At 34.7% G+C, this 20,723-nt stretch overlaps 1 protein-coding gene across 1 annotated transcript in view; it reads left to right on the top strand.

Annotated features, from left to right (window-relative positions):
• MS3_00005828 (uncharacterized protein) overlaps positions 1–20,723 on the top strand; it is a 128,229-nt gene that overhangs the window by 38,042 nt on the left and 69,464 nt on the right. Inside the window, exons 7-12 of the mRNA XM_035729481.2 lie at positions 575–676; positions 4,243–4,329; positions 10,824–10,973; positions 16,380–16,547; positions 17,504–17,563; positions 19,517–19,660. Of these exons, the coding sequence (XP_035586582.2) occupies positions 575–676; positions 4,243–4,329; positions 10,824–10,973; positions 16,380–16,547; positions 17,504–17,563; positions 19,517–19,660 (711 nt within the window). The remainder of the gene's footprint in view (positions 1–574; positions 677–4,242; positions 4,330–10,823; positions 10,974–16,379; positions 16,548–17,503; positions 17,564–19,516; positions 19,661–20,723) is intronic.

Here is a 20,723-nt window from a genome sequence, read left to right as displayed (position 1 = left end):
AAGTAGAGAACAGTAGTTGTGAAAATATATATTCCAAAACATAATTGGTTTGAATTTATTTCATCATTTAGTAAGTCAACAACAGTAGGTTTACTTTTTTATTGTAATAGTGAATGAAAGATTAGTGAAAAAGAACATTTTATCTTTCAATCGTTGAGATCATGAGTCAATTAAAGCTAGACCATCGTGGAAAACTTGGAAGCACTGGACGGTCATTTCGTCCTAATTTGGGACTCCTCAGCGGCGTGCATCTACTAACACCGTTGTATGCCGGCCCAGTAGTCTAGTGGTTAAGCGCCCGAGCGTGAGACTTATAGGTCCTGGTTTGGAATCTTGCGAGGCGGGATCGTGGATACGCAGTGCTGAGGAGTCCCACAGTGGGACGAAATAGCCGTCGAGTGCTTCCAGGTTTTGTATGGATGTCTAGTTTCAATTGATTCATGATCTTAACTGTTGAAATTACTACAATATTAACAAAAACCCCTTCTGATTTATCTTTCCTTAAATTTATCTAGTGTATAAATGTATATTGTAATATCACTTTATTTCTTTTTTGATATTTTTTATTTGACAGAATGTATTTATTGCTGTGTTAATTGAAACATTCGCTGAGATTAGAGTACAATTTCAACAAATGTGGACACCAAGACATACTGCAGATGCAGATTCATCAAAGGTAAATGCACATTCATCTCTATAATATTTAAATCATAAATCATTAATTTATTTTGTTAACTGAACATTAAGTTTTTTTCTTAGGGAATAAAAAAATCTAAATTATTTCTATTTTGATCACAAACTATTTTAACTGTGTGTATATATTATTTCCAACATTCGACTTAAGACCTTCTTGAGGCGCTGCTGGATAATAAGAGCAACCTTGGTAGAGCTTAAGCTTATGTGTGTGTCATGAAATACTAAAGCGGTAGCCATCACATCCACGCGGCGGGTTCGTGAACCTTAAAAACACATAGTTCATTCGCAGGAGGAGATACAGGCCTCTCCAGAAAAGGCTTTACTAACCAATCTGTCTGGCACACCACAGAAGCTGTTAATAATCAATCTTATAGACTGTAGAAATAAACATAATGAAATTCTGAAATTCACTTTTAATATACTGATGTTACCATTTAGGTAAAGAAAACAAAAATCTTTTTAATCCTCAATACAAATTATTACAATCTATTTTTAGCATTCATTTTGTGTATTTCAGTAATTATAATTAATCATTAAATTATTCATAATGTTTAAATTCACATGGTATTATTTACTTGAATCTTCCTATTGATGTTTAAAACTACAATTGATCGGTCACTTATTGGCATATAAGCATACTGTGTGTATTGCCTCGATATTGTCATAATCAATGGGAAGATTCAAGTAAACAATACCAAGTTAATTTAAACTTCACTCTATTGCACAAGCAAGTGGCTATCAGGTCTCAATATTTAAGTGGATAACGCAATGGCGTTCGAAGCGACCAGCATTAGGTTCGAGTCCTAGAGTGAACATCAACTCTGAAATGCAAATACATCCAGCTGACGAGTCTCGCATGGGATGAAACGCTCATCCTGGATTCCGCCGCTTTATCTATTTATTTATTTAAGCGCACAAACATTGGTACAAGGAGGTACCAAGCAAATATGCGCCATACATATCATTCGATTTGTGTGACAGCTGGGATACTGCCTGGGTGCCCGGACCGAAGCAGTTGGTTTTCTTAGGGGGCCACACCCGAGCATTCGACCTAGAAACCTAATCCACAAGGCAGTGGAGCAACGTAACCAGATGCAGTCCCATAATAGCCAGTGACCAACGATTGGTAAACACGCCATTTGTTTCCTTAGGATCCTGGAGTCCATGTACACCATTAATTTGGGATCAGGGTTTTCCAACTCCCCTAGGTGAATCCTCCATATCCACTAACCCGGTTACAGCGCCAAACATCCACTTTTCGTGCTCTTAATTTCGTAAACAACGGTAACGCCGCGAGAAAGAAGTAAATTGGACTTCTCTGTCAGTGGTTGTATACACGTGTCCACTTGAGAGCATTTCGAGAGAGAGAGAGAGAGAGAGCTGACTCTCCCCACTCTCGGCCGTACCAGCGCTAGTCACTATCCATCTTTGTTTATAATTCACAATGTTTATCTATTAATATTGTTAATACACTGAAAATATAAACTAAGTTTATATTTAATTTAATTATATTCGATCTGCACCAAGAAGAACTTGACACACATGAAACTGATCACCCACTAACCAGTGATCAATCAACTGTGATTATATCTCAGTTCATACAGGAGGTAGGTCGCGACCCGGACAGCCCAGTGGTAACGTCTCTGACTCTGCAGCTGGGTGACACGTGATCGAACCGATCACGGAGCAACAATTCCCTCAAGATTAAAGGTACATCTTGCTGATGAGTGCCAAGTAGCATGAAACCCGGATCCAGAGTTTCCTGTTGACTAATTTAAAAGATGTTTTAACTAAACATTTTTTCCTCTTTGTTTATGAATTGGTCAAAAAAGGGAAATATTCATGAAAATGTATAAAGATTAAATCTTGAATTGAAATAAGTTTTCTCCTTTTTTTTCTTTTCTTATAAATTTTATGTTTTTCGAAACGTAGCAACCTAGTAATTCATAGTTTCGAATTCTTTTTTTATTTTAAGTGTTTCCCATCATTCAAGTAATACTTATGATGTTCAATTACTATTTAATTTCAATTTTGTTCTCAATTAGCTTTGAAAAAAAACAAATAAAAAGAAATGAAACTGTACAAAAATATTACCTTCAATCGAGCATAGGCCGCCGATTAGCATTCTCCAAACCACTTTGTCCTCCACCTTCCTTTCTAGTTCTTTCCAATCTTTGTTCAATTTTCTCATTTCTGTCTCCATTTATCGGCATAATGTGTTCTTTGGTCTTCCTCTCCTCCTCTGGCCTTGAGGATTCCATGTGAGGGCTTGTATTTTGACGTAGTTGGGTGATTTCTTCAGTATGTGTCCTATCCACTTCCAGCACTTCTTCCTGATTTCTTCCTCCGCTGGGATCTGGTTTGTTCTCTTCCACAACAGGTTGTTGCTGATAGTGTCTGGCCAATGGATGCAAAGTATTTTGTGTAGACAACTGTTAATAAACACGTGTATTTTCTGGATGATGACTTTCGTAGTTTACCAACTTTCCGCCATATACAGTAGAACTGTGTTGACACTTGCATTGAAAATTCTGACCTTGTTGTTGGTTGATAGTTGTTTTGAGTTGCAGATGTTCTTCATTTGTAGATATGCTGCTCTTGCTTTACTGATCCGCGTCTTCACATCTGCATTAGATCCATCCTGTTTATCATTGATGCTGTCCAGATATGTTAATGCTCTTACCTCTTCCAAAGCTTCTCCATCAAGTATGATTCGATTAGTGCATGCTATGTTGTATTGGAGAATCTTGATTTTCCCTTTGTGTATATTTAGACCTATTGCTGCTGAGGCTGCTGCTACACTGTTCGTCTTCTCCTGAAATTGTTGCCGCTTGTGCGATAGAAAAGCCAGATCATCTGCAAATTCTAGATCGTCCAACTGCATCCCAGATGTACACTGTATCGCATGCTTTCCTTCAGATGTTGACGTCTTCATGATCCAGTCGATCACCATGAGAAAGAGAAAGGGTGAGAGAAAGCAACCTTGTCTGATATTTGTCTTTACTTCAAACGAGGCTGTCAACTGTCCTCCATGCACGATTTTGCAGTTTAATCCATCACAGGAATTCTGTATGGTATTAACTATCTTCTGGGGCACGCCGTAGTGTCGAAGAAGCTTCCATAGTGTTGTTCTGTCCATGCTATCAAATGCTTTCTCGCAGTCAATGTAGCTGATGCAGAGTGATGAATTCCATTCAATTGATTGTTCCACAATGATTTAGGTACATGGAACTGAAATTATTCATTGACAGATATTTATGTCAAAATATTACTTTTTAAGAAATTAATGAATTCCATACTTTACTTTTACTTACGTCTATTACTTCTCGTGAAGGAGCATAGACCGCTCATCAGCAATGAATTTCATAACAGATTAGAATAATAAAATAATGTATTTTATTAAATTCCACTTCATATTTAACATAATTCACATTACCTTTTAAGATTAAACATTTGAATAGTTATTTACAAGATATATATATATATATATATATATATATATATATATATATTATTACATAATAAATTTTCCTCATGTCTATTTAGATATTTCAGTTTGATGGTTTAACATGGAAATTAGTTCCTGTACATGAGAGTAATCCACGTGGTTTAGCACCAAAATTTTTTCAAGAAGTAAGTATTATTAAATTGTAGAGGAATTCAACTAAAAGTGCTTCTTTCCTCTCTCTCTCTTTCTCTCCAGGCTCTTTCAATATTCGATTTAAGTAAATAGTTTTATTAAAGGCTATCAGTTTTTAAAATTCTTGTAATTATGCGTAAGTACTGCTTCTAATTTACATATAAGCAGCTTGTTTGATATTATATTCGTTCAACACAGTTGATTTACGAGTGTACATGTTTATGTAATTAGCTTTAAGCTACATAATTTAAGTTTGAAATTATAATACTACTTGTTTGCCGAAACTATACTAGATGGAGTGACTTTTAAATCTGTGATCTGCTGATTTACAATTCAACCAGTTCACTTGGACACAAGCAAATTAGAATCTGTCACACATAAACGAGTCCAGTCGATTTCAGTCCTAGAGTGAACATCGAACCTGGGATAGTGAGGCATTCAGCTGACGAGTTTCAAATGGGACGAAACGCAGATCCTGGATTCTACTGCTACCCACTTTCCATCTCCGTTTAAAAACTCCTTGTAACTTCATGGGACTATCGAGGCAATCCTCACCGGATGCCCCGTAGTGGCTGTGCTTCGTCGACCAATCACCATCGTAACCGTTACAATATAATCCTCAACGGTGTTCGAAATCAGAAGGCAAAGAGAATCAGCGACTACAGTTTTATTGGCAAATAACTCAGACCACAAAGCATAGGCAACTGAATCAGCGACTCGAAAGAGTAGAGTAGTGTGTGGGTTTGAATGTACATGTATATATATAAGGAAATGGATGAATCATCGAATCATTTAAGCAACTAATAATAAAGCTAGCAGAATGAATATATGCGTAGGCGGTAAGCAATGTTCAAGCATACATGTTTCATACAAGCACAACAATAATAAAGGTACAATAAGTTGTTATGCTACAGATGGTTCTGTCCACTAAATAAGTTGACAAAAGGGCTTAACCGAAATAAATGAGAACAAACTCAATTGCACGTGAGTCACTATAGCCCATGGTCCAAGAAAAAGGATTGACCAACCCTATTCATAGGCAGAATCAGGAGATTCAAAACAACATATACGAATAAGCCGTATACATCAGTTTAGGTTGCCACACTAAATCAGTACAGCTGGATGAAATTATCAATACAGATGTTAAAGAAGCAGTGGTAACAGTATCAGGCGTAGTAGAAACAATGAGACACAGACGATATGACTGAAGAAGAAAAATAAGAATTTTTTGAATAAAAGAGCATAAGATAGTATGAAACTTGAAATCTAAAGAGAAGACAGAATACATCAACACCATCGTAACTGACTGTAAGCTAAGTGTTTTACTCATTATGCCACTATTTCATCGACATATATTCACGGCACTACCAATGATCGAAACCAAGACTTCCATATTTCTCAGCGACTTGAGTTGGCATTTAATGGTTTTATTTCGAATTTCAGTCAATCCCAGATATTACTCAACCATGCTCCAGTGCCATGGATGGCTAATTTTCACATTCCTGAAATATTTTAAAATCCTCTGATCACGGGAATTACCATTTGGTACTAGTTACTAGTAAGCATATAAAGTTATAAATATGAAACTTTGTGTAGCAACTTAGTAATCTGAAGGTTAGGCACTCACCATGATGTCTGAAGTTCCTGGGTTTGACCTCTAATGAGATCGTGGATGCCTACCCTTGAAGAATCCCATAACATGACAAGAAGGTTATTCAGTAGTTCCTGGTTTCCAATGGTTGTCTAATTATAGTCAGTCGGTTAATGGAGACTTAAAAAATTATTAGTAAGAAATTTTATTTACTTCCAAATGTTGCAACGCCAATTAAAACAATAATCATTATTGACAACTTTTGAAATCATATATGTAAGAGTGTTGTTCTCCAGTTCTTTAGATTATTTTCAGGTTATTAACACCAAAACATTCAATACTTACTTAGTCGGACACTTAATTTTGAAAAAACACATCATACAAAAGACTAAGTTTCCTCACCTTCAAATATTTATCATTCTCAAATTATACTTATTCATCTAGTTTCTTTTCCCACTGTAAGAGGCAGATATAACAAAACATCAATGAAAATAATATAACAGTGTACCCAAAACAAATGTTTGTTGCACGAACCAAGCTAACATCAATTCAATATGAATATGACTAAAACATACTTTTACCCCTCTGACTCTCGTATTATAAATTGGCCCTAAATAGAATTGACTGTTCATTCCGACTTGGCATAATGTAAATTTCCTCTATTTATATGATAGGAGATCAATTTAAAATACGTTGTTTACCTAGAATCAATTCATTATGATAACCGAAAAATGGAAACATTTCCATTCTAACAATAACCACGTACACCTCACTGACTAAATTAGATAAAAATTCCCGTGGTTTTAGTGGTAAACTACATCCTATGGAATCTAAGCATATCGAGCGCGAAATCGACATCATAGGTGACAATGTAAAAAGGTCGCGCAATAATACAGACTGACTGAAATTATAGATGTGAATAAGTGAATACCAACTGTATGGCTTAAATGTAACCTTTCTTGTTGTTACGAGGCCTTATAATTTTGAGCACTGTTGATTCAAGTGATTTCATACTGCTGAGGATACCCGTACTATGGCGAAACGGACATCTAGTGTATATTAATTTTCATTCTTTGTTTAATAATGAACAATCAGTGACGTAAACTAAATACTAAGCTATCTACACAAATTTTCTGTGATAATTATCACTTAGTAGTTACATATTATATTTTGTATCAATTCACATAGAATAAATATTATCTAAAAAACAATCACCTTTTGTTTCCCACATTAATTCATAAATCCTTGTAACATACATTCCACTGAAATCTCTTCTTTTTCAATGGTATTCTTTACAAAAGTGCAGGGAATTTTACTGCTTAAGTAATGTTTATTATCGCGTGAACTATCAATTTCGTACAGATTACTGATTTCTCCTCTCCCACTCTCTCTTTCTTGCTCTCTCTCTCCCAACAAACACATTACCTGTCTTACATTTTGAAGCTACTGTCTATACATATTTCCTCACTGAGAAGAAAAAAACAGACCAAAGGATTAAGATCAAATACCAATTTTCCTGTCTTCAAATAACACAGAAATAAATAAATGAATTGCCTACCTAAGTATTTTGTCGTATTAGAACATTTGGTGTACAGTGGGGAAAAAAAAACAAACAAATGTAATGTGTATATATGTGTATGTATGGCCCAAATGGTTAGATTAGACAAATGTTGACGGTGATCAATAAAAAATGTCTATAATGTAATTTAGAATATTAAGAATTCTGCTTGTTCTTAAAAAAAACATTTCATAACTACTATACATGTCAAATAAATATATAGAAAAAATCACTTGAAAATTGATCTCGTAGAGATTAATTCCTTCCCACTTAGATGTTGATATGAATGTTGAAAAATTTATTTTATACTGAATGATTCTGCTAACAATCCACATTTCGATACTTATTTCTGTTTTAAAAATGTAATACCTTGAGTATACTATTGGACAATTAAATCGATCAGCTTTGTTGTATCAATTTGTGTTCAGAATTAATTGATCACTGGGTGGTGGGTGATAAATGTCATTTGTGTCAAGTTCTTCTCAGTCCAGATCGAATGCTATCGACCAACCACCATTTAATTTCAACATAGTGCACACAACGTCGAATCTTGAGGGAACTGGTGCTCCCTTACGGATTCGATCTCGTGTCACCCAGCAGTGTCAAGTTACCTAGACTAGTGGCCACATTGCAACTTGGTCGATAGGATTCGATCTGCACTAAGAAGGATTTGACATACATGACATTGATCACCCACCACCATTCAGTAATCAATCAGTCATGATTACATCTCAGTCATACAGGAGATCGGTCGCGACGCGAATACCCCAGTGGTAACGAAGTTGGGTGACACGGCATCGAATCCGTCAGGGAGCACTAGTTCCCTCAAGATTACAGATACATCTTGCTGATGAGTGCCAAGTAGCACGAAACCGGGGTCCAGAATTTCCTGTTGGCTACCTCCAACCACCATCTGACTTGTGTTCAGGCACAATATTTATCCACGTTACAAAGGGTAGGAATTTTGCATTTCATTTTACAGTTCACTACTATGTGGCTTATAAGCACTTCAGATGTTAAAAACATGAATAGAGTGCAAACATTTTTGATAATAGAAAATTCCAATGTATTCCTCAGGTATTTTAGAACCGCAGACTATTAAATAAAGAAATTGAAATGAAGATGGGGTGAACGAGAACTGAGGTAGAGAAAACTAATTTGTCATTCGATCAAAAATTACATAGTGTTTTCATAAAATATGACAACCATACATTACATACATTACGTGTACATCTTTCTTCAATTGTCGTATATATGATTCATGATTTTTTCAATTCTGCTCTTACTATAATTGCTTTCTGTTTTCCTTTCTGTTCTCTACAATCCAATTTCCTCAAACTTTTGCTGGCATGTATCCCACTTCCGGATTGCATTACATACTACTTATATATGTTAAAATAAGTAGCATACACAACAAAGACAGTTGATCGATGATAATATGAACCATCATTGGTTGAAGTAATTGGGCCTAAGAAGCCCTTAAAACCAACACAAAAATTTAACAAGAATATAATTAGGTTGAAAGATAACTATTGATGGCATTGAATTATATGGTTATCATATCTATATCTTATCAGTGTCGGGACATTAGAACTGTCATGTTGAAATCTAGAAGATAATCGTGATCGATGGTTAAAGAGCGTAGATAATAAACCATGAAATTTGTTAAAGTAATATCAATAAATTGATTTACAAGGTTAAATGACAGTGAACATTTCAGTGTACTTTAAAGGTATGTTTTAGATAAATTAACCACCTAAGGCAAAGAGGTCCCGGGCATCTATTTTGTCATTATTAAGTGTTATTATTAAGTGGTCTTCACCTTCAAAAATACACACAATGGTATCTAAAGTCGGTAGACTTTTTCTACACATAGAAACATTTGATCAACATATCATGGTCCATATTTACAACTACACTTCATTTGTTATACTAGTCTGTCCGCTACTCCATCTGTGAAATAGTGTTTCTTTCCTAACTTGGATGACTTCTTAGCGATCTCAGTCAAATCGTATAAGTGTACTATCTGTGAACTTGAAACTCAGACAGAACAACCATACACTGTCTTTTTATTTTCCATGGTCAACAAGCCGACGTCGTTTCATGAAGAAAACTGCCCGCATATTATTTTCTTTTCTTATACTGTACACAGTTGATGAGAAACTAGTAAAATAAGGTGAGCTTATTTTACGAATACAGTTTTCCATTCATAACGAAAGTTTATTGAAAAGAGTGAATTCTATATGAAACTGTAATATTCAGGTGATTTTTAATTTGAGAGGTAACATTACTTGCCGAAATATTTACTTCAGGACAATAACAGTTTTACGGTATCTGATGTAGATGCGTGTGTATTGACTAGCATTTTTGTGACTTAAGTAAAGACAAGGTTATTCAACTTCTTTAAGCACAGTTGGATGGTCGCTTGCAGGGGAATCTGAGAGTCTTATTTTGAACTGATCAGGTGGATGTGCTTGTTTCCAACTGTTGATGTTCACACAGGCAATCAAACACACGTCTAACCACTATCGAATTCCGCCCAGAAATCTTTATGACCGATAGCAGCTGGGATTCAGGCACACCCGGCTGATGAGACTCATGTAATAAGCAACGCATGTCCTGAATTCCACTTCTATCCTTTATTTAACTGTGCTTAATAATACCAGTAACTGTTGACAATGGTGATGGAATTCTTAAACAGACTGATTAACTGAAATCCCTAACTGTATCAATAGGAGAATTTAAACTCTTACGATTGAAATATCTAACAACGTTTTATGAATTATCGTAGAACAAAAGCTGTCTGACTACTCTGTAGTAAGTATTGGGCTAGGTAGATTGTTGATTTTTATTGAAATCCATAACCGACCTAATTTTGATCATGTGCTCAGTAGAAACTGGCTTTGAGAGGCAATTTATGGATTTCTGATATGAAGCCGTGACCAACGGAGTTCAACCGTGTTTGATGTGAGGCGATTACCCATCGAAGTCAATGGAAAATGGTTACACATTATAGTAGATTTGTCAAAGTTAGAAATTAACACCGTTGGATGCCCGGCTAGTGGTCCTGAGTTTAAGTGTTTGCGCAATACTGAAGGTTCTGGGTTCAATTCTCGTGCGTGGGTTCGTGCATGCGCACTGACGACGAGTCCCATATTAGAATGAAACGGCCATCCAGCGCTTTCAGGTTTTCATTATTTGTTTAACTAAGATCTATTCAGGGTTTCAATGACTACATTGTACTATAAAATTGCAAGTATTTTATTTTTGTTTCCTTATCTTTGATTTGATTAACACGAACTATCTATACTTTTTATTATATTTTGTATGTTTAATAGACGATACTCAGGTCTACTGGATTCAATGTAGTTATCATGGTCTTAGTATTGGCTAATGCAATCACAGCAGCTGCATTACACTTTAATCATCAAAGTTTACGAGACAGTGACAATATGAAAGTTCAGTTAGACGGTTTCTATTATGCTGAGGTACTACACATTTTTATTGAATGAACCAACTGTCATGTTTTTTTTTGTAAATTAATAGTTTTATTTATTTTTGTGTGTAATTTCTGTGTTGGACTATAGTCAACTGTAGTTAGTGGTTTTATCCTAAATTAAAATTCGAGATCGATAAAGGCTGACTTACATTCTAGTTACGATATACAATTGTTTCGATTGTATAAATCTTGTTGACAAACATAAGACTTTATGTTTTATTAGAAATCTAGGCTAATACTATGATAATCTGATTTATATTTCACTGGTTAGTTGTTCAATCTTAACCGATTCCTCAAGTATTATTATGAATACAATGAAATCATCTTATTACGTTCTTAACAGTCAAGCTGTTAAATTTAACCTGAGACATGAACAGCATCTAAACATCATTTTGGGATCCCGTAAGGCTTATGCCATTAGAGACTCTTTGATAAACACAGTGCCAAAGGTCAATTATCTTGGTGTTACCTTTTCCTCTTATTTCTCTTGGTTTTCTCATGTTTTACTGTTATTGAAGAAAGGTTTCCGTCTGACTTACTACATAAAGAGGCTGCATGATTTTGAGATTACTCGACATTTACTCTTATAATTTGTTAATTCCTCCATATTACCTATTATTCTTTACTGTTCTCCATTGTTTTTTCCTGTGCTTTTGAGGAAAGACTTTGCTGTATTGTGGAGAGTGCTGAAAACAGTTAGCAAGGTGTATGTTGAATCCTTCGACGCCATTATTAATATGATTGCGAATAGACATCTAAACAGTTACGATAAGCGAATTGTTCAACTCACTGAAATAAATCCCTAAAGATATATTAAGATAGTGATAGACATGTGCAAAAGAAAAAGATTAATACATTACTTATAACTGTCAAAAGTAGTTACTTACTTACGCATAGGCCTCCGATTAACATTCTTCAGCCCACTCTGTCCTCAGCCCTCCTTTCTAGTTCTATCCAATTGTTCTTCATTCTTCTCGTGTCTGTCTCCATTTATCGGCATAATGTGTTCTTTGGTCTTCCTCTCCTCCTCTGGCCTTGAGGATTCCATGTGAGGGCTTGTATTTTGACGTAGTTGGGTGATTTCTTCAGTATGTGTCCTATCCACTTCCAGCACTTCTTCCTGATTTCTTCCTCCGCTGGGATCTGGTTTGTTCTCTTCCACAACAGGTTGTTGCTGATAGTGTCTGGCCAATGGATGCAAAGTATTTTGTGTAGACAACTGTTAATAAACACGTGTATTTTCTGGATGATGACTTTCGTAGTTTACCAACTTTCCACCACATACAGTAGAACTGTGTTGACACTTGCATTGAAAATTCTGACCTTGTTGTTGGTTGATAGTTGTTTTGAGTTGCAGATGTTCTTCATTTGTAGATATGCTGCTCTTGCTTTACTGATCCGCGTCTTCACATCTGCATTAGATCCATCCTGTTTATCATTGATGCTGTCCAGATATGTTAATGCTCTTACCTCTTCCAAAGCTTCTCCATCAAGTATGATTCGATTAGTGCATGCTATGTTGTATTGGAGAATCTTGATTTTCCCTTTGTGTATATTTAGACCTATTGCTGCTGAGGCTGCTGCTACAGTGTTCGTCTTCTCCTGAAATTGTTGCCGCTTGTGCGATAGAAAAGCCAGATCATCTGCAAATTCTAGATCGTCCAGCTGCATTCTAGCTGTCCACTATATTCTACACTTAGCATGATTTATTACAGGAATATTTTTTGACATTTTTTTCTTCTCACTAACCTTAATTTATTCCAAGAAAAAAAAAGAAAAGAAAAGAAAACTGAACTCCTAGCACATGGCAATTATAATTGAATTAGAAAGATCTACATAATTCATATTATGTAATCAACAAGAAAAGGAGAATTTAAAGAAGAAGGAGAAGAAGAAGAAAATATACATAAATCATATTTTATTGATTTTGTCTAAATATTATTCCACAACTATTCATAAACATACAAACTATTCATGACATTTTAAATAGATGGATAAAATCTCTAATGAGGAATTCTAGAAAGTAGTTGTTTATTATTATGACTAGACAGTGATAGTTTGATGATAATAGAGTCATATGTTTTATAAGTCCATTATAGTTATGTTGTATAGAATTACATTTGGCAAAGTCAAATTGAATTTATCATGTAAATAAAGAGATTTATGTCAAAATGTCTAAAGAATTGATAAATGAATGATATTTATAAAAGAAAAATACAGTACAGATGCTTTCCAATACACAGTAAACACATGTGACCAGTGAGATGGCGACTTACTGAAGACAATGGTGGATGTGTCGCCCAATTTTGTGAATTGCTTGAGATTAAACACTAACACCATTGGGATGTCGGCTTAGTGGCCTGGAGGTTAAGCGTTCGTGCACGAAACTGATAGGTCCTGGTTTGGAATCTCGCGAGACAGGGTCATGAATGCTTACTACTGAGGATTCCCATACTAGGACAAAACGGCGGTCTAATGCTTCCAGATTTTCTGTGGTGGTCTAGCTTCAATTCACTCATGAATTCAACTATTAGATTACTGTAATATCCATAAAACTCTTTTCTGATAACATGTTGAAATGTTTTACCAAGATATCAAAAAGTTGTCATATTTTTTATTCCCTTATAAATAAACAAATCGACTGAAATAATTGAGTAACTGTAAATTTAATAAGAAACTTAATGTTTCATGGCTCTATTTTCCTTTTCAAGTATTGCATATATAACATACCGTTAAGTGACTTAATAATTCGTTTCTGTTGGGTCAAATATTTGAATATTACTGAAAGTTATCAGTGATCTGATCTATATTATCTATACAAGTTAAGGTAATAATAATTCTATTACATTCGTAGAAATGATCGGAATATACAACGTTAAATCAAATAACTGTTGTCTGATCAAATTCTATGCACAACTAATGTTATGGACTGAGAGCATTTCCATGCTATTTACTACATATGATTTTGAGATGGTGGAGAAGATTTGTAGCTCCGGTGGATGATTTTGGTGAAGTTCTGTTCTCTGAGCTGTATGTTTTGACCGTGGAACTTTCGTCGTTTTACTGAACGACATCATCAGCACAAACTTCAGGTAGAAGTGAAGTCGGAGGTACAACCAAAACAAAACAGTAAACAATGACAGGTTTAAGGTCAACATGAACCAATCAGCATCATAGTGTACCGGACAAGCAGTGAATTACATGTGGAGAAATTCGAGCACTTCACTTCTACCTTAAGTCTGTGCTGATGATGTTGTTCAGAAGAACGATGAAAGCTTCACGACCAAACCATCCGGCTCAAAGGACAAAATTCCACCACTACCTATGATTTTAAAATATTGAAAATCCCCTTATTGTAAATTAGAATAAAATGTACAGGTGAATAATGTTGCTTCCAGTCAGGTCTTTATCAGGCTTTACTCTAATACAAAATAGGATCTGTTTGCGTATACAAAAATATTAAACCAATCAAGACAGTTTATTAGTCAATGATAACAGTGGAATACATTACATAAGTAAACATAATAAGTGAAAAGTAAAAATAAATAGTGTGATGACAAGTGTACCAGTTGTGATAAGACTGATAAAAGCTTCATTATCAGAAAAGGGGTTTTGTGGTGATAGTAGTAATTTAATAGTTGAGTTCATGAGTCGATTAAAGCTTTGATTGACATTTCATCAGTGGTCTTGAGTGCTGTTAGAGGCATGAGGGCGGTTATTACTTCCCGGTTGCCCACACCGTGGAAGGGTTTTTCTGGAGGTGCTTGAAAAGGAAATTGGATTGGAGGTGGTCTTAGTGACCTGAGAGCGTGACCGCAATGCCTAACGGACAACTGCTTGAGGTTGGTCACACACGACCTTTTTATGGGTAATTCTTGTGTTAGCTCTGTACTTGTTGAGACCTTACCGCCGGAGACGGATATCCGTGGGATAAGGCGAGGTGTGCATTTTTAGGGTCGACCTTTTCTAACCCCGCCCCTTTCTTGTGGGAAGGCAGCACCGCTGTCATGCTGGTTGTCTGAAGGAAACACCTTACTGCTGTCACACCTCTGTACAGTTAGCAGTACGACTTCACCTTCGGACCCTAGGTTTGCTGCTTTTAGTCTTACTGCTCATCAACCGACCTGTCTGACATGGTAGGACCTTGAGGAACGGTTGTTCCAGCCAGTATATCTCGGTTGCTTCATCACGATAGGCAAGCCCGACCACCACGTCAAGGTAGCAACAACGGTCGGCATTGATATTTCATAAAAGGAGGTAGATCAAAAAAACTGGAAAAACAGACACTGAGATAACATTTATTAAAGATAATAATCTTAGATGATAAGAAGAGTTCATATAAATAAATAGTAAAGCGTTTATTAAAAAAAGATAGTGAGGAATGACAAACAAACAAAGGGTATGAGTGATAATAATAAGGTTCGTTAGACCCAATTTACCCAAGGAAAAGTAAAAATTATTACACATTTTCATCAACACGAAGACTTGGGTTATTAGCTCGAACCCATATGACTTTCACCACAAGTAAAAGACAAGATCGAACACCAACAGGAAAAGTAGTAGTCAAGTGACAATTTTCTCTGGATGATGTGGTTTGATTTACTACATTATCACTATTGACCAAATGTGATCGCAGAGAGCTGTGCATTATTTTAGTCACATCCTATCTTAGCTATGAAGGGAGATGTTCATTAACTCAAAGGCTCAGCTATACGTTTGCTTTGTGTTTGCTTACTATGTTTACTTCTGTCATCTATTTCGTTGTTATCATAGATTCACAAACTGCCTTGATTAGTGTAATATTTTCATAAATGCATTTAGATATGATTTGTCGACCAAAAAATGAAGTATCTCTGCTTACAGATGCAGATATATACATAGGACTGTTTTGTAACTAAGGCTGAGTATTATCTAACTACATGTTGACTCAGATTATTTAGAAAAGTGTGAGAAAAACGATCACAGAAGAATGTGAGTCCCTTTGTTTCATGATTTCTCATTAGTAAAAACAAAGTAAGTATACATAACTAATATCAGGAACATTTTAATTTGGGTACAACATACAAATATAAATGAATAAAGGACAATTGTTGTGGGAGAATTAAGAAAGTCTTTCAAATGGTTGGTTTTTTGTTGTTGTGTATTCTTAAATCGAAATCTGAAACAAGCATGGAATCGAACTTCGTAGAAATAAATGATTCATATCGTAGTTTATATGATGCTTAGAAGAATCGATTAGCATAATAAAGCCCAGATAAAAAGTAAGAAATAAAAGGTCAACCATTAACCAATAAAACTAGGACATGATCATAATGAATTATGTATTCTATTCATCATTCATCAGTTGTCTTTTTTTCATTCTTAACTAATCTCTTTTCTCTTTGTACTTTGACAGATTTTATTCACTATACTTTTCAATCTCGAAGCTGTTTTTAAAATTTGGTGTTTAGGATGGGGTAATTATTGGCATAGATCATTGTTCAAATTTGAATTATTTCTTTGTATCGGTACAACAATTCATTGTATACCAATATTATATCGTACAGAATTCACATTTTTATCTGTAAGTTATACATAGTGTAGTTTGAAATTGGATATGAGTTTTTTTTATTATTCTATAATAATCGGTTTCTAAGTTGTTTAAGTTAACCTGATATCACATTGAGTTTTGAATCGACAAATTGTAAACAATATCTACATTCTATTTTAACTACTAAGATTTCTACTGTCGTACTGTGGTGCGTGCTACTTATATTGATATAAGTAGTATATGACGCGAGTCAGGAATGTAATGTCTGGCAGCAGAACATGGAGGTGATCAAGAAAGGAAGAGCGGGAATTGAAAGTAATTAGTATGGAAATACAAGAACAATGAAGTTCGAGACAATTATTGAACATTTTTCAAATTAACTATTATAGTATGGTTTTTCTATTTTACCAAGTAACTCTATAATTTTGTGACAACAATAATTCGATTGTCCCCACCCGTGTTCCGTTCACTACAGTGCTACTTACTTATTGAAGATAATAAACAGAACTATTTATTTTTTGGATAAGTATAATTTATAGAGATTATCTTTTATGTTGCATTTGTCACCAACTGACCGTATTGTTGGTGGCATGAAGAGCAAGAAGATTCAGACATCGACCTCGTGCTACTATGTTACTCCTCGAAAGTCCATGCCTACAACAGAATAGGAGAACGAGCTCAGGACATTCAGATATTGCAGTGAGCATTACCACTAAAACTGTTGGGTTGATGTGCACAGTGGTATAGTCTCGATATCAATCATTTTAAAATATAACGTGACTATTGTTTAATGTAGCTGGTGACCATTGTTTAACTTCTAACATGTCCGAACTCCAATGATCATCGTTTAACATTATAATTTCAGAAATATATTAAAGCTAGTTACTAGTGAACTGACTCTTTGTCTTTTTATACATTCTACGTGCTTAACATATCAATTTATTTGTGTTAAAAAACATAATTTTCAAACTTCATTGTGTTCTTTACAGGTTTTAAGAATTGTGCGTCTGATTAAAGCCTCTCCAATGTTGGAAGACTTTTGCTTCAAGGTAAAAACAATCTATTAGAAATAGGGTTTTTAGTATTTATTCATTATATATATATATATACGGACTCGACATCGGGATGTACCAACATCCATGTTTATCTTTAATGAGACTCGAACCCATTACCTTTTGCTTCTAACTCCAACACACTGAACTACTGAGTCCCACTGTACAAGCTAGTGACCATCGGAACTCAAAAACCTAATAAATGACAAGTTGGCATTTGGAGTGTTAGGCTCTGAACTTAATTTTCACTATAAATGTTAATACAAGTCTAGGTACTTCTAGCTGTCGAGTTTCAAATAAAATTAAATACGCGTCTTGGATTCTGCCGTTAGACACCATACAACCTTTTAAAAAATTGCGATTAATTGGCATTGTTGAAGCTATCATTTCAGCATCCATATATGCCTACAGCAATCTTTAACACTAACAATAGAAAAGTATAAAGTCTTATACATTGCTAATAAAAGTCAACCCATATAAATATTGAATCGACTAATATATGATATATACTTCAACCATAGTTTGTGTGAATTAAACATATGGTGAAAGAAACAATAAGATAATTTGTAATTTTACATTACAGATTGACTTTATCTAGGCTAATAATAACAATGTAATTAGTAATCAGATAAAATGTGTAATGATATAATATGATTTAAGTAAGAGATAGGAGAATGTAGTAAAACAGAATGATTTTTTAAATATGTGAGAAATTTATTATATGAATGATTACTGAATAAGATAACTTAAAGAAATGAAAATATAGAAAGATATAGCGAAGGTAGTACTATTGAATGTGTTGGAGTGATCCAGAAAATTGCTTGCAAAAGACAAGCAAGGATCAGGAGACACTAAGAAACGTTTCGTCTAATTAGCGTTCACTTGAAGTCTTTGCCAAAAATATCAAGGAAGCGAAACGTCACATGTAGAGGTTCTGGTTGGCTGGTTGCTACACTGCTACTATGTTTAGTAGCATTCCAGAATCTTCTAGCAACCTAAGGACATTTAAAATATTATAAAAACTCTGTATTTTCTGTATTAGAAGGAACCTTGGAGTAAACTACTTCTTGCATACTTTGAGTCTTCTCTCTCGTGTTCAGGTCGCTGTATAGTTCTAGCTTGGGGGTTACGGAATAGCTTAAGAGACGAATATAGCGTTCAATCCGCAAGACATATTAGAAAGAAACAATGGTTCAACATAAAATAACATTTTATTTATGCTTTCAATAATAATGATAATTGTACTAAAAATGATTAGAAAATTTAGTTTTTATTGTGGTCCTCTGCTGGCTAGCATAACAGTAGGCTGGAATAGAACACGTTACATAGTCAGTTCATAATGTTATTAACTAATGGCTTGATCTATATCAGGATATCCAAACTGCTGGATTAAAGGTTCGCATGACAAATGTAATCTATATTTATAGATTCTAAGTAACGTTGCTTCAAAATCTACCATATTGACGCAGATGCGCACATTGTTTATCATAATGTAAGTTTTGAGATCAGGGAAGTTCTATAGTTAACAAATTTCTATCCGTTATACTACACTACGTACTAACTTGGTGTGAATACTACGACATCACTTTCATAATCTAGATGAGAAGTTCCAAAATAGGACGAAACACACATCCAGGATTCCACTGCTAGCCATGTTCCACTTAATGTACATAAACTTGTATCATAATAGTTATATCAAGCCAATGCTCACAGGTGTACAAATGTCAACCAAGACTGACAACATTTCAGGCAAAATATCATAAGTCGGATAATCTAAATCATTGCAAGTTAAGTAATTATTACGATAGTTTTCTTCTTTTGTGTATCACTACAGAATTAAACAACATAAAATACTATTCATCTGTGCCACATATCAGATTATCTAGTGACCGACTTATACATACACAAGCACTCCAACCAAACTGAATCATTTTTTTTACTTATATTCAGATATTTGGACCAGCTAAAAAATTGGGCAGTTTAATTTTATTCACTACATGTTTCCTAATAATCACATCAACGTTTAGTTTACAGTTATTTTGTTGCTTTCAAGTATTCGAACCAACATTTGATAGGTTCTCGACATTTCCAAAGGTAAACGAATTGATTTTAATATGTATTTGCTCTTGATGTTTCATTATTTTGCATATATGTGAATAAAAAGTGTTTTGACCCATAAACATAACCTCAAGATCATTGAGTTGGCATCTATCGGTGTTAATGTTTAGCTTCGATCAATCCATGATCTTACATAACTCTTCATCCATTGCTTGAAGTAAATAGTTGTCTCACACCCGACATGGATTGGACTCCACAGGTCACGGCTTCTCACTAATACTCCAAGAGTTATATCTTGAAGCTAGTCACTAGTGAACACATGATTGTTATCAGCATCAGGATTTGTGGAGATCTAGGATAGAACACCTGTGAAAACCGGGAAGTACTTGACGGCCGTTTCGTCATAGTATTGAACTCCTAGCTTAGATCTAATCTGGCTTAGATCGACTCGTGATTTCAACTGTGATACTGATAACAATTGAAGTAATATTAATTAATGTGGTATTCACCCTTCAATATGACGGTCTTCTGATAGTCCTTCAATTGTCATAGTAATAAGTCTATCATAAGTAACATAACATAAGAAGACTAGTTCATTTTACGTTGAGATACAGGGATATGTGGTAAAGAGTGAGAACTAGATGTAATTATTATTATTATTATTAGCTTCATTCATTATTATATTTTTGGTACATTACAGAATTCTCAGCTCAACGTATCTCAACAGGTTTCCATTTCTGAATTTCTTGATCGATCCTGACGATAAATATTGAGTGATCGCTAATTAGATGTTAGCAGTTCAGGAATCGACATCTGAATAATGTACATTCTTTTCTATGTATATTGCGAGCAACCACAATATCTCTGATTGGGCTCTTTTGTAACTTGTACAGCGAAATGTCATGAAATTTTCAAAAACGTACCTGAATAGGTTATGCAATTGGTTGACATAATGATCTGTTGAAACAAACAGAATACAAATAATTTGTTGACGTATTTAGATGTCAGGAATAGGTAGCCCTACTTGAGATCGTGAAATCACCTCAGTGTTTAATGTTTATTATTCAAATAAAATAGGATATTAATTACTATTTTATGT

The sequence above is a fragment of the Schistosoma haematobium genome, chromosome 3 (assembly GCF_000699445.3).
Source record: "Schistosoma haematobium chromosome 3, whole genome shotgun sequence".
NCBI classification, from domain to species: Eukaryota; Metazoa; Platyhelminthes; class Trematoda; order Strigeidida; family Schistosomatidae; genus Schistosoma; species Schistosoma haematobium.
Note: the sequence above shows the minus strand (reverse complement) of the source record. Positions and strands in the feature narration are given on the sequence as shown.